Source organism: Bombina bombina, unplaced genomic scaffold, assembly GCF_027579735.1.
Source record: "Bombina bombina isolate aBomBom1 unplaced genomic scaffold, aBomBom1.pri scaffold_695, whole genome shotgun sequence".
Taxonomy (NCBI): domain Eukaryota; kingdom Metazoa; phylum Chordata; class Amphibia; order Anura; family Bombinatoridae; genus Bombina; species Bombina bombina.
In genome coordinates this window covers 98,164-114,610 of record NW_026510701.1, presented here as the reverse complement: position 1 = coordinate 114,610, position 16,447 = coordinate 98,164, and the positions used below count along the sequence as shown (strand labels likewise).

Below are 16,447 nucleotides of genomic sequence, written 5' to 3'. Positions count from 1 at the left end.
CTTGAGTCTAGAGGGGTAGATTTATCATATGCCGGGAGGACATGATTCTCTGTAGTGAATCATGTCGGCCCGACATCACTAAATGCCGACAGCATACGCTGTCGGAATTTAACATTGCACAAGCATTTCTTGTGAAATGCTTGTGCAATGCTGCCCCCTGCACATTCGCGACCAATCTGGGGTGTCAATCAACCGCTGCTTCTTAACTTAGGTTTCAGATGGACCTGAAACCTGGGGCAGAGACAGCAGCATCCACTGCTTGTTAAATCTGGCTCTATAGCTTAAAGAGCCATTCTAGTGTGGGGGGGGGGGGAATCACATGCTCAAACACTGTAAGACTATTTGTTTAAGCCCCGCAAATAGGTTAAACACCTAAAGTAGCACTCAGGGAACTGCCTGTAAGTGACTCAGCAGTTGCACAGCTGGGTCGTTCCACTACAGCTGCTGATTGGGTCAGTGGCAGTTTTCTGTGGCATTGCTGCCTTTAAAGGAACTTTCCAATTTAATTATCTTGTGAAATTTGCTTCATTCTCTTGTTATCCTTTCCTAGAGGATCAGCATTGCACTACTGGCAGCTAGCTGAACACATCTAGTTATCCAAACACAAGAGACAAATGTGCGCAGGCACCAACCAGCAGCTAGCTCACACTAGTGTAGGATATGTGCGTATTAATTTTCAACAAGGGATACCAAGAGAACAAAGCACATTTGAAAATAGAAGTGTCTTAAAATGTCATGCTCTGAATCATGCAAGTTTCATTTTGACTTTCCTATTGCTTTAAGCATTATTCCTTTAATGCACATTGTACATAACTTTTTTAAATTGCCACATACAGTGTTACCTCTATATAAATAATAGGCATGTGCATTGGGAGGTTTCGGATGCCAATGCAGAAGAAGGCGGCCACTCGCGGCATTCGGCTCTTTTCGGAGTAAGATTTCTGCTTGTGAAAGTGCAGCACTCTAAGATCTGTGCTAATCCAGATCTTAGTGTGTTGCACTTTCACAAGCAGAAATCTTACTCCGAAAAGAGCTGAAAACCACCTTTTTTCTGCATGGACATCTGAAACCTCAGAATGCACATACCTAATAAATAAAGCTATTTGCAGAATATATCATAATGGTTTGTATCCAAATTTATGTTAGTGTCAATCTATATAAAGTTTTATTTCTTAATAGTTAAAATAATTCATTGAAATGACCTTTGCTCTTTCACACACAGCTTATATACAAGTATGTCGAGCGCTAATGATCTTTTCACTCGTCTTGGGATTCTTCGCTTGTATATTGTCCTTGCTTGGACTGAAATGCACCAAATTTGGAAGCAACGATGAAAACAGCAAAGCTAAAATAGCGCTATCAGGAGGAATTTTGTTCATTATAGCAGGTATTTAATAAGCATAGAAATTGTAATATTATATATCTTTTTTTCTTTTTAGTGTTGAAGCAACATCAGTTATGTATAAGAGGTACATTTAGCTATATGAAAATGTACTAAGCATTATTTATCTTAATCTCTATTAAAGAAAAAAATATATTGACAGCAATTTCATCTATTTAAAGGGACATTCCATACAAAATTGGAATCCTCATGGGAGCATTTGAGTTTTGAATAGAAGCATTTTTGTAATGTACATGTATTAGCAAAAATGCTTCTAATAAAAGTTATAGCTGTTACAAACGTCTATTTAAGTATGCACCATCATTTAAATACAACACTTGCTCAGAGAGCCTAAGGTGATTGTACTATCGGGTAATGACTCAATTTGTTAATTGCTGACAAGATAAAGCCCCACTGGCACTCTGAGCAGCTGCAGTAACTTGCAGCTGGTGCACTGAGAATATCTAGCTATATTCACATGCACGTGCAGAGACAAATGTTAACACTAAAACAGTAATAACTTTTACTAGATGTGTTTTTGCCAATACATGTATATTGCAAATATGTTTCTATTCAAAGATGTAATTCATCTATGTGCATTTAAATTTTGACCAGAATGTCCCTTAAAGCTGCCATATATCACACTACGCAGAGCCATAATATTAGACAGGGCTGAGCTGCCCACAGGTTACCAGGAGTTCCTCCAGGGGGCTACTATTATTGGGACAAGGGAGCTTTGGTGCCTCCCCATCTTCCTCCTGTACATGGGCACTTCTATTAATTAAGATGCAACTGCTTGGTCTTACACTCTGAACTTCCTTCTCTCCATTTTGCTGGACCCATTTGAAATGTGCTGCTTCACATGACTCTCCAGCCTAAGCTACACAAGACAGGGGGAGGAAAGGTAGGAAAGGGTACCGAATATGGCATCCATGGGACACAGCAAACAGTCAGTTAGGGAGCGGGGTTAAAATAGAATGTAAGGGGGTGCAGAGCATATGCAATTGTGTCATGAGCATAAAGGGGCTGCATGGAGCAGGATGAGCAGGTCAATGTAATAATATAATAATATCTTATTACCGGCCTCCATTATCCAAACATCTTTGTCTAGATATTTGCACAAATAGTGGAGATAAAGGGGCAGATTATCTATGATAATTGTTGTACAAGAACAAGTGCTTCCATCAATATTGTTATTGCTAATTTATATAATTATAATTGAAACCTAAGTTTTATCCAGTAATATTATTGGTTCCACTGTAACCTATATGCTAATAATCCTTCTGTTTTCAGACATCACTATAATCTTAGTTAGCTATAGATATTGCATGCATTACAATGAAGGTTACATGTCTGTACACCATAAAATCAATATCCTTGCCCCTGAGTGCACCCATTTACCTGCTATCAGTTTTCCCTCTTAAAGAGTCAGGTGTGATGCCCATCTCAAATCTAAGCTTTAGTGAATGCTCTAAGAAACATCATTTGAGCTCTGCTAACCTTTTTTTTTTAAAGATAACTTGAAAATATTAAATGAAATCTGATGCCAGCAGCAAAGTTCTAGTGAGATCTACGTGAGTCTAAATAAATATTGAACATCATAATGGAGATAAGAATAAGAATTTACTAGGAACATAACAAAGTCCATATTCTTATTTGGCACAATATTGTAATAGTGAAAATAATAATAATAATAATAATAATAAATATTAATACATAGGCATCTACTTATCAAGCTGTCAACCGCAAATACGCTGGAATTCCGCAGCGTATTTGTGGCGAGCCTGATTCCCCTTAGTTATCAAACCCTACAGATCGGCAAAAGTAGAATTTTGTGACGTAACATACGATCTGCCGGTCTCAGTCCGACACAGATTGATGCTTAGATCACTACAGATGTTCCAAATGCAAATTCGGCACTATCTGACTACTTTTGCAAGTTATCAATTTTCTACCAGATATGCTCGGCACTATTCCGGACCAGCGTACCTGGTTTTCAATCTGCCGCCCTGGAGGAATCAATGGGAGTCTGAAAGTAGCAAAGCTCATGTTCGCTGCTGCCCGATATCCCATTGATTCCTATGGGATAATAAATGTAACGTATACACCTAACACCCTAACATGTACCCCGAGTCTAAACACCCCTAATCTACCTCCCTGCCACCGCTGCCACCTACATTATACTTATTAACCCCTAATCTGCCGTCCCCAACATCGCCACCTACATTATACTTATAAACCCCTAATCTGCCGTCCCCAATGTCGCCACCACTATATTCAATTTATTAACCCCTAAACCTAAGTCTAACCCTAACACCCCTAACTTAAATCTAATTTAAATAAATCTAAATAAAATTACTATCATTAACTACATTATTCCTATTTAAAACTAAATGCTTACCTGTAAAATAAACCCTAAGCTAGCTACAATATAACTAATAGTTACATTGTATCTAGCTTAGGGTTTATTTTTATTTTACAGGCAAGTTTGTATTTATTTTAACTAGGTAGAATAGTTACTAAATAGTTATTAACTATTTAATAACTACCTAGCTAAAATAAATACAAAAGTACCTGTAAAATAAAACCTATTGACCTAAGTTACACTAACACCTAACACTAAAATAAAATTAAATAAATTAACTACATTAAATAAAATTATCTAAAGTACAAAAAACAAACAAACACTAAATTACAGAAAATAATAAACAAATTAATAGCCCTATCAAAATAAAAAAGCCCCCCCCAAATAAAAAAACCCTAGCCTAAACTAAACTATCAATAGCCCTTAAAAGGGCCTTTTGCGGGGCGTTGCCCCAAAGTAATCAGCTCTTTTACATGTTAAAAAAAATACAAACAACCCCCCAACAGTAAAACCCACCACCCACACAACCAACCCCCCAAAAAATACTAACTAAAAAAACCTAAGCTCCCCATTGCCCTGAAAAGGGCATTTGGATGGGCATTGCCCTTAAAAGGGCAGTTAGCTCTTTTGCGGCCCAAAACCCTAACCTAAAAATAAAACCCACCCAATACACCCTTAAAAAAACCTAACACTAACCCCCTGAAGATCGGCTTACCGGGAGACGTCTTCATCCAAGCCAGGAGAAGTGGTCCTTCAGACGGGCAGAAGTCTTCATCCAAGCCGGGCAGAAGTGGTCCTTCAGACGGCAGAAGTCTTCATCCAGACGGCATCTTCTATCTTCATCCATCCGGCGCGGAGTGGGTCCATCTTCAAGACATCCGACGTGGAGCATCCTTTTCTGACGACGTCTTCTTACTGAATGAAGGTACCTTTAAGTGATGTCATCCAAGATGGCGTCCCTTTGATTCCGATTGGCTGATAGAATTCTATCAGCCAATCGGAATTAAGGTAGAAAAATCAGCCAATAGGATTAAGCTCGCATTTTATTGGCTGATTGGAACGGCCAATAGAATGTGAGCTCAATTCTATTGGCTGATTGGATCAGCCAATAGGATTGAACTTCAATCCTATTGGCTGATTGCAGCCAATCGGTAAGTCGAATTTCAGGGGGTTAGTGTTAGGTTTTTTTAAGGGTGTATTGGTGGGTTTTATTTTTAGGTTAGGGCTTTGGGCCGCAAAAGAGCTAACTGCCCTTTTAAGGGCAATGCCCATCCAAATGCCGTTTTCAGGGCAATGGGGAGCTTAGGTTTTTTTAGTTAGTATTTTTTTGGGGGGGTTGGTTGTGTGGGTGGTGGGTTTTACTGTTGGGGGGCTGTTTGTATTTTTTTTAACATGTAAAAGAGCTGATTACTTTGGGGCAATGCCCCGCAAAAGGCCCTTTTAAGGGCTATTGATAGTTTAGTTTAGTTTAGGCTAGGGTTTTTTTATTTTGGGGGGGATTTTTTATTTTGATAGGGCTATTAGATTAGGTGTAATTAGTTTAAATTTCTGTAATTTGTTTATTATTTTCTGTAATTTAGTGTTTGTTTTTTGTACTTTAGATAATTTTATTAATTTAGTTAATTTATTTAATTTAGTTAATTTATTTAATTATAGTGTAGTGTTAGGTGTTATTGTAACATAGGTTAGGTTTTATTTTACAGGTCAATTTGTATTTATTTTAGCTAGTTAGTTATTAAATAGTTAATAACTATTTAATAACTATTCTACCTAGTTAAAATAAATACAAACTTGCCTGTAAAATAAAAATAAACCCTAAGCTAGCTACAATGTAACTATTAGTTATATTGTAGCTAGCTTAGGGTTTATTTTATAGGTAAGTATTTAGTTTTAAATAGGAATAATTTAGTTAATGATAGTAATTTTATTTAGATTTATTTAAATTATATTTAAGTTAGGGGTGTTAGGGTTAGACTTAGGTTTAGGAGTTAATTTAATATAGTTGGGGTGACGTTGGGGACGGCAGATAATGGGGGTAGTTATCAAGCCGTCAACCTCAAATACACTGGAATTCCGCAGCGTATTTATGGCGAGGCTGATTCGCCTTAGTTATCAAGCCCTAGATACCGGCAAAAGTAGAATTTTGTGATGTAAGCTTCGATCCGCCGGACTCAGTCCGACACAGATCGAGTCTTACGTCACTCCAGATGTTCCGCACAATCTGACTACTTTTGCTAGTTATCAAAAAACTAGCAGGTACGCTCTGCACTTTTCCGGCCCAGCGTACCTGGTTTTCAAACCGCCGCCCTGGAGGCGGCGGATCCCATAGGAATCAATGGGAGCCTGACCAGTTCATGTTCGCTGCTGCCAGATATCCGATTGATTCCTATGGGAGCTGTCTACACCTAACACCCTAACATGTACCCCGAGTCTAAACACCCCTAATCTGTCCCCCCTACACCGCTGCAACTAAATAAAGTTATTACCCCCTAAACTGCCACTTCCGGAGCCCACCGCCACTCTAATAAACTTATTAACCCCTAAACTGCTGCTCCCAGTCCCCGCCGCAACTATAATATATGTATTAACCCCTAAACCGCCACTCCAAGACCCCGCCACCACCTACATGATACCTATTAACCCCTATCCTGCCCCCCCTATACCGTCGCCACCTATAATAAAGTTATTAACCCCTATCCTGCCGATCCCGGAACTCGCCGCAACTAAATAAATAGTTTAACCCCTAAACCGCCGCTCCCGAACCCCGCCGCAACCTATATTAAACTTATTAACCCCTAATCTGCCCCCCTACACCGTCACCACCTATAATAAGTTTATTAACCCCTATCCTGCCGCCCCTACACCGCCGCCACTGTAATAAAATTATTAAACCTAAGTCTAACCCTAACCCTAATACCCCCCTAACTTAAATATTAATTAAATAAATCTAAATAATATTTCTCTTATTAACTAAGTTAATATTATTTAAAACTAAATACTTACCTTTAAAATAAACCCGAATATAGCTACAATATAAATAATAATTATATTGTAGCTATCTTAGGATTTATTTTTATTTTACAGGCAACTTTCAATTTATTTTAACTAGGTACAATAGCTATTAAATAGTTATTAACTATTTAATAGCTACCTAGTTAAAATAAAGAGAAATTAACCTGTAAAATAAAAAGTAACCTACACCTTACAATTACACCTAACACTACACTATACTTTAATAAATTATTTCTATTTAAAACTAAATACTTACCTGTAAAATAAACCCTAAGATAGCAACAATATAATTAATAATTACATTGTAGCTATTTTAGGATTTATATTTATTTTACAGGTAACTTTATATTTATTTTAGCTAGTTAGAATAGTTATTAAATAGTTATTAACTATTTAATAACTACCTAGCTAAAAGAAATACAAAATTAGCTGTAAAATAAATCCTAACCTAAGTTACAATTAAAACTAACACTACACTATCATTAAATTTATTAAATAAATTACCTACAAATAACTACAATTAAATACAATTAAATAAACTAACTAAAGTACAAAAAATAAAAAAAGCTAAGTTACAAAAAATAAAAAAAATAAGTTACAAACATTTTAAAAATATTACAACAATTTTAAGCTATTTACACCTAATCTAAGCCCCCTAATAAAATAACAAAGCCCTCAAAATGCCCTACCCTATTCTAAATTAAAAAGTTCAAAGCTCTTTTACCTTACCAGCCCTTAAAAGGGCCTTTTGCGGGGCATGCCCCAAAGAATTCTGCTCTTTTGCCTGTAAAAGAAAAATGCAACCGCCCCCACATTAAAACCCACCACCCACATACCCCTAATCTAACCCAAACCCCCCTTAAAAAAACCTAACACTACCCCCCTGAAGATCATCCTACCTTGAGTCGTCTTCAGCCAGCCGACCATCGATGGAACCGAAGAGGAGATCCGGAGCGGCAGAAGTCATCATCCAGGCGGCGCTGAATAAGTCTTCCATCCGATGAAGTCATCATCCAGGTGGCGCTGAAGAAGTCTTCCATCCGATAGAAGTCTTCATCCAGGGGGCGTCTTCAATCTTCATCCATCCAGAGCGGAGCCATCTTCAGACGAGCCGACGCGGAGCCACCCTCTTCTTCCCGACGACTAACGAAGAATGGATATTCCTTTAAGGGACGTCATCCAAGATGGCGTCCCTTCAATTCCGATTGGCTGATAGGATTCTATCAGCCAATCGGAATTAAGGTAGGAAAAATCTTATTGGCTGATTGAATCAGCCAATCAGATTGAAGTTCAATCCGATTGGTTGATCCAATCAGCCAATCAGATTGAGCTCGCATTCTATTGGCTGATCGGAACAGCCAATAGAATGCGAGCTCAATCTGATTGGCTGATTGAATTTGCAGGTCCGCAACGGCGATGGTAGGCAAGCTTAGGTGGGAGTATAGAACCGGCGAAGGCAGGTAAAGTAGACGGCTTGATAACTACCCCCCAAGGAGTTAATAAGTATAATGTAGGTGGCGGCAGTGTAGGGGGGGCAGAATAGGAGTTAATAACATAATATAGGTGGCGGTGGTGTAGGGGGCAGCAGATTAGAGGTTAATAACATAATGTAGGTGGCGGTGGGCCTCGGGAGTGGTGGTTTAGGGGTTAATAAGTTTATTTCATTGTGGCGGGGTCCGGGAGTGGCGGTTTAGGGGTTAATAACTTTATTCAAGTTGTGGTGGGCTCCGGGAGCGGCGGTTTAGGGGGTAAACAGTTTAGTATAGTGGCGGTGTTTAGTGACAGTATACAAATAAAGCTGTGAAAAAGCCGAAGAGCAGCGAGATCGATGACTGTTAGTTAACAACAGTCCGCGGCTCATCGCCCCGTACTTGGTGCGCGGCTTTTTGACAGCTTTTTTTATAATTTTGGAGAGCGTATTCAGGTCCGCGGCAGCGATGTTAGGCGATGTCAGGCGAGCGTATTGGTGCCGTCGAATGCAAGTAAATTGACGGATTGATAAGTAGATGCCATAATGTCAGATAAATAATGAAAGCGTATGGCATTTTGCATAATTAAACATTTTGGGTTGGATTACAAGTGGAAGGCAAAAGATAACACAGGGCGCAGTATTCTTCCTGCAATCTAACACAAATAATAAAGCGCAAATCGTTATTACAAGTGGTTAAAAATTGCAAACAAAGCATCTAAACACATTTTTATCACTCCCTATATTTTAATGAATATCAAAGGGAGCTCTGTTAGTGATTTTTTTGCACTTGTATCACAAGTAGTAAATCGCGATTGAGAGCAATATCAAAGCGCTTGAATGATATCCAACATATAATGCTTGTAGGATACTCCTCTATCAGACCGAACTCGGCCAGTAGTCTTGTTATCCCGGCATCGAGCCAGAATGATAGGGAATATCCCAGAGCAGAGAAAGTTAGTAAGATGAGGAAGGCGGCACTCACCACAGGCAGGACAGTCCCCAGCGGCAACTAGAATTGTCAGGCAGGCAGGGTTTGGCAACAGCAAAACAGTCCAAGGGCACACCACTAGAATAGTCAGGCAGTCAGGATTTGGCAACTGTAAAGCAGTCCACGGGCACACCACTAGAATGGTCAGGCAGGCAGGCACGGTTCGGCAACAAAGAGGCAATCCAGAACAACAGGGGTTAATAAACAGATTAGTCAGACAGGCAGAGTTCAGCATCAGTATATCAATGCAGCAGTTAAGGGGTATAGCAGGCAGAGTAGTCAGACTTGGAGAGTTCATACACAAAAAGGCAAAAAAATACAATGATCTGTCACACCCAGGAGCACACAAAGTAACACCTATACTTGGGCAATGACAGATCGCTGTAGTCACACTTACATAGGTGCAGGATTCACGCCAAAGAGGTCCAACCAGCATCAGGAGCGTGCAGCGATGACGCCAGCGCCGCACACATCCGGGCCCGACAAAACCGTGACACAACAAGAATGTAACTATTTAGTACAGCCAACACTATCCAACATGCAGATGTCAGACCGTCCTAGACTATCGATAAAAAAACATTTTGGACTATTTAATATGAGCACGAAATAGAAGCGTTCTTAATTGCGCTCGAGTGGTGTTAACTCACAATAATGTTAATATTTTTGTGCTCCATTTGTAATATATGCCTATATAGGAAATTATATTTTAAGCTAAATGTCCCTATTAATCTGGGTTCCAATTTCTTCACATTTAAAGCTATAGATGCTCATCTTTACCAATAACAATTGCTCCCGCAGTTGTACTGGGAAGCATTGTTCCTAAACTCAAAGTGTTTGTAGTCGAAGCCCCTCCTCATAATCTCTTGGTGTAGTATATAAAATTCTTCAAAATTAAAAGAACGTTTAAGATAACTCAATAAAAAAAACCCTTTAAGGGGTCAATTAATCAAGCTCCGTAAAGACCGCTGCTCCATAACTTGTCCGCCTGCTCTGAGGCCGCGTACAGAAATCAACTCGATCGAATACGATCGGGCTGATTGACACCCCCTGCTAGCGGCCGATTGGCCACGTATCTGTAGGGGGCGGCATTGCACCAGTAGTTCACCAGAACTGCTGGTGCAATAATAAATGCCGACAGCGTATGCTGTCGGCATTTATCGATGTGCGTAGACATGATACGCTACATCTTATCATGTCCGCTCGCACATTAATAAATATACCCCTTAATGTCAAAGATCATCTTGTCCCATAAAAAAAATCAAGAAAATGATGTATCTACAAAGTTACACTCATCATAGTAGTTCAGTGCACCCACTGTTCAGCTTGTCTGTGCAACAAATAGTGCATTACTATACTGTTCAGCTTGTCTGTGCAACAAATAGTGCATTACTATACTGTTCAGCTTGTCTGTGCAACAAATAGTGCATTACTATACTGTTCAGCTTGTCTGTGCAACAAATAGTGCATTACTATACTGTTCTTGTATTAACACTAGCATTGTATTGCCATAGGTCTCTGCTGTCTCATACCCGTCTCGTGGTACGCTGCCATGATCACCGCACAATTTTTTGATCCACTCTATGGTGGAACTAAGTAAGTAAATAAAAAAAAAGTAGACTAATCAAAATATGAAAATCTAATATTGTTATAAATTGTGATTTTTTTTTGCATTAGTATTGTTGCTTTGTGCTTACGTAATAGAAATTAATATAACCATAAACTATAAAGCAGAACTGTTACTTCAAAATGGCTTCACATTAGCCTAATTTAGAAGCTAATTATGCATCTCCATGTAGTTGGGATGGGACTTAAATGTGTATTTAAAGAGACAGTGTACTGTAAAATTGTTTTCCCTTAGTGTGTTTTCAATTACTTTTTATACCAGTTGCACAATAGATTTACGGAAAATTGCTCCTTTAGGTTTATTTTGTATATGTATATGTATATATATATATATATGTATAATTGTTGTTTTTGCTTGTTAAAATCACAGACCAAACATGGTATTAGAAGAAAACCTGTTCTGTACAGCGAGAATGTAAAATTTTATGCGATTGCAGGGTCTGAATAAATACAATTGCTAAAATATGTTTTCTTTGAAAAAAATGCAATTTACATAGTGGCGCAGTATTTATTTATTTTTTGCGATCTTGAAAACTCTGCTAGTGTTAAGCTTTTTGCGCTAGTCTGGTAGCGTTTGTATTACAAGTTTGAAAAAAAAAAACATATTTTATGCTAGCAGTAACCTGTATAGAGTGAAAAAATAAAAAGTGGGGGGAAAAACTAAAACCTGAGTTCACGCAAACTACATCGCATTTTTACATTCTCCATAGAAGTTAATTGAGAAAAAAAAATTGTTGAAAAAAACCACCCATCGCCCAAACAACAAAGCTTATTCGCATTAGCAAATGTGAAATATTTTCAGTAAATACATAGTTAAAATCTTTATTCAAAGTGAATATTGCATAAATATGTTTTATCATGTTTTCATCTGCTTAATGGCAAAGGGCTCTCATGAACTTATATATATATATATATATATATATATATATATATATATATGTTCATATCTGTGTACAAATATATTAATGTGTTTATATGTGTATATATGACAGTGAATACATTTAAACACATACAAAAACATTAATATATATGTACACATATATAGACACAACTTTAACAGGTAAGTCCAGCACCTTTCTTAATGCTATTTTTTCAGCATTTTTTCAGCAACCTTTTTTCAGATTATAGCAATGCACGACCACTGAGTGGGGTCTGCCAGCCCACATTTATGGATATGATAAAGTAAGATAGCGTCAGCACTTCTTCATACAAAATTCCACTTTATTGAGGTTTCAGACAAAGATAAAAACAGCGACGTTTCGAGTCAACACAGACCCTTAGTCATGCAATGGATTATGGGAAAAATCACCTTCTTTTATAACACCTGTGTATCAATTAACTTGATTTACCTGCATACATTCAAATTACCATTTTGGATTTTTGACCCCTAACAGGTCAGAATGGTCAGTAAATAATCTTTGTATCTAAATCACAGTTTTTCATTATACGATAGAGAATTCCTATCTAGTGATTCTAGCCCAAGACTATGTTACAACACATATGATACAACACATATTATTAAAAACATATCATACAAAATTACAGGATTACTTTACATTAATACTTATAAAAACAAATGAAGATCATAGTCTTTGTTTAGACCATTCGGACTAAGTGTTTTTAGATGCTGTATCCACCATACCTCTCTTTTCTTTAACAGTAACTCTCTGTTACCCCCTCTCCTTTGTTTTGGTATGTGGTCAATTACTTGGAATCGTAACTGGCTAACTGTATGTCCAGCATTGATAAAATGGGATGACACGGGTAGTGTCATATCCTTACATCTAATGGAAGATTTATGGGCACTTATCCTATCTTTAATGGGGTTAATGGTCTCTCCCACATAGCCCCGCCCACATGGACATTTCAGGATATACACTACATGATCAGTGTTGCATGTATATAAGCCTTTAATTTCACGTTGAAACTGACCATTCTGACCTGTTAGGGGTCAAAAATCCAAAATGGTAATTTGAATGTATGCAGGTAAATCAAGTTAATTGATACACAGGTGTTATAAAAGAAGGTGATTTTTCCCATAATCCATTGCATGACTAAGGGTCTGTGTTGACTCGAAACGTCGCTGTTTTTATCTTTGTCTGAAACCTCAATAAAGTGGAATTTTGTATGAAGAAGTGCTGACGCTATCTTACTTTATCATATCCATAAATGTGGGCTGGCAGACCCCACTCAGTGGTCGTGCACTGCTATAATCTGAAAAAAGGTTGCTGAAAAAATGCTGAAAAAATAGCATTAAGAAAGGTGCTGGACTTACCTGTTAAAGTTGTGTCTATACTTTCCTGCTACAAGTTATGTGCACCTGGGAACAGAATGGAGGTAACAGATGAAGACACGGATGTTTTTTCATATTCGGACTTAGATACTTCACGAATTACGGCTTTAGCCAGAGGTCCAAGAGACTTTTTGAAAGGAATATCGAATGCCAGCATTGTCAAAGTGTGGGAAAAGGCAAGGAAAAAGCTTTTGTCATATGAACTACATAGTGTCACCCTTGCGGAATATTTCCGTGTGAGACGAATTCCAAGGGGCTTAAGAATAAAGCTGAGACCGACAATTATGACCAACAATGATAAATATAAAAAAAGATTTGAATGTATACTCAACAAGTGTTCATTCAATATCATTGTTTGGACAGTGGAATGCCTGCAGGAAGAAATCGAGATACAAAAAAGAGTGGTATCTGAAAGTGAAAACAAAGTAAATACTCACTTCTCTGCTGATGATTTGCTAAAAACAAAGAAAGAGATAGACAAGATCCTTGACGAATACCAGAAGGAGTTAAAAGATATTAAGAGAAATAAGTTCAATCGAGACGACGAGGATTACAAAGCAAATCACGTGTACCGCTGGACCAATGAGGAAGAGGTTCATGACGTCGGAAGGAGGCGACCAGGAAGAGGACGCGGAACATGGCGAGGAAGGAGACACACGATGGAAAAGATAACGACAGCCACAGATTCATCCTCATCGGAGGATTTTTTATACATGGGCACAGACACCGATACCGGAGGGGAGGACGGAAACACAAGAGCTGGAAACCCCGACAATCCAACAGGTTGAGGAACAGACGGTTCCCGAAGGGCCGCAAGAAATAAACGGGACTCTCGATGTATTACAACAACCTTCCGGGAGTGGTAACGTATATAGTATAACATCAAATGATACGATATGCAATGGCACTAATCAGTGCGAGACGCCAGTCCCGGCAGAGACATTAGTCATTAATATTTCCAAATATGAACTCACTAAAGATGAACTAAGTGTCCTAAATAAAGGGTTATCCTTTTGTCCAACTGTATATGCTAATCAATTTACCATAGAGAAGGATTTATATCGTTTTTTTAGAAACTTAAGGTTGAAAGCATACTTTGGTAATATTGTAGACACTGATAAGGATAAAGTATTTAGTAATACAGTAAATGAGAGGGAGACATTTGACACCAGACCATTAGGACTGACAAATAAATCTAAGTATGTACCCAGTACTTCCAACTCTGGAGTAGAAACATATATTAAGCTAGTTCAAGAGGATATTCATAAATTGTACACAACACCTAAACATGGAATGAGTTCTAATGTCACCATAGCAGAACGTAAAGCTCTGAAAAAGTTATCTAATAATAATCTAATTGAGATAAAAAATGCAGACAAGGGTGGTGCGGTAGTGGTGCTCGATAAGGAATATTATATACAGGAAATTTTGTCCCAACTATCAGATGGTGGAATATATTTAATATTAGACCATGATCCTTTACCTGATATCAAAAAAGAAATAGCGGCAGTAATTGACAAGGCTTTAGTAAATAAAGTTATTACTAAGAATTTAGCCACATTTCTCATAAAAATAGATCCTATTACACCTGTATTTTATACAACCCCGAAAATCCACAAAAACCTAAAGGAACCACCGGGTAGACCCATAGTGGCAAGTACGGAATCAGTCTTTGCAAATATAGCAATTTTTCCAGATAAAATTTTGAACCCAATAGCGGCAGGTCAGCAATCATTTCTAAAAGATACAGGGGACTTCCTAACTAGAATAGATGAAATAAGAGTAAGTGAAAATGATATACTATTCACACTAGATATAGTGAGTCTATACACTTCAATCCCACATGAATCAGGAGTACAATCTGTATTGGATCTTATCAAAAAAGATCAGGTATATACTAATGCTCAATGTGACTTCATAGAAGATATGCTGAATATAATATTACACCTTAACTATTTTTTGTTCCAAGACACATACTATATACAGAGGAAGGGAACCGCCATGGGCTCCAATGTGGCCCCCTCATACGCCAACATATTCGTAAGTCAATTTGAAAACAGATATGTCTATCTAAGCAATAAATATCAAAGCCACTGCAAGATATGGCTACGTTATATAGATGATATATTTGGCGTATGGGGGGACACATTGGAGACCCTTGAGAACTTTGTGGAGGAATTAAACAATTGTACAACAAGTTTGCAATTTACTATCAGTCACTCACAAGCTAAAGTAAGTTACCTTGATACTCTGGTATATAAAAAAGATGACTGTTTAGTAACAGATCTATACTGCAAACCAACAGACCGCAATACATTGCTTCATTTTGACAGCTACCATCCAGATAGGGTATTTAACGCCATCCCTAAGAGCCAGTTCCTTAGAACGATGCGTAATGTAAAAGAAAAAGATCTGCAAGAAGTAAGATTAAAGCAAATGGGAAAAAAATTTACTGATAGGGGTTACCCTCAAGCTGTCATAACCACTAATGAACAAACAGTTAAATTAAAAACTAGAGAACCCAATGATCTAATATCAAATAAGAGTAAAAATAAAAATCAGATTGATAAAAAACAACTTATCTTTTCTTCAGTATATAATCAATTTAGTAATAACATCACAAAAATTGTTAAAAAACATTGGTATATACTAAATAAAACGAATCCACATATTGAGGAATTTAGTAAACCACCAATTAATTCCTTTAAGAGGGTCAAAAACATTAGAGACCTAGTAGTAAAATCAGATGTGGGTACTAGTAAGAAAGATACTATAAATTACCTTACAACAGCTAATAAAGGATCATACTCCTGTCTCAACTGTGCTCAATGTAATTCCATGATCAAGGGGAAATACATAGCACAGATAAATGATAATAAAAAACGTGAAATTAAAGGCTTATATACATGCAACACTGATCATGTAGTGTATATCTTGAAATGTCCATGTGGGCGGGGCTATGTGGGAGAGACCATTAACCCCATTAAAGATAGGATAAGTGCCCATAAATCTTCCATTAGATGTAAGGATATGACACTACCCGTGTCATCCCATTTTATCAATGCTGGACATACAGTTAGCCAGTTACAATTCCAAGTAATTGACCACATACCAAAACAAAGGAGAGGGGGTAACAGAGAGTTACTGTTAAAGAAAAGAGAGGTATGGTGGATACAGCATCTAAAAACACTTAGTCCAAATGGTCTAAACAAAGACTATGATCTTCATTTGTTTTTATAAGTATTAATGTAAAGTAATCCTGTAATTTTGTATGATATGTTTTTAATAATATGTGTTGTATCATATGTGTTGTA

General features: G+C 37.6%; 1 protein-coding gene across 1 annotated transcript in view; it reads left to right on the top strand.

Annotated features, from left to right (window-relative positions):
- The window catches only part of LOC128643326 (claudin-15-like), a 101,641-nt gene that overhangs the window by 35,909 nt on the left and 49,285 nt on the right, over nt 1–16,447 (top strand). The window contains exons 2-3 of the mRNA XM_053696260.1: nt 1,223–1,387; nt 10,729–10,810. Coding sequence (XP_053552235.1) covers nt 1,223–1,387; nt 10,729–10,810 — 247 coding nt within the window. The remainder of the gene's footprint in view (nt 1–1,222; nt 1,388–10,728; nt 10,811–16,447) is intronic.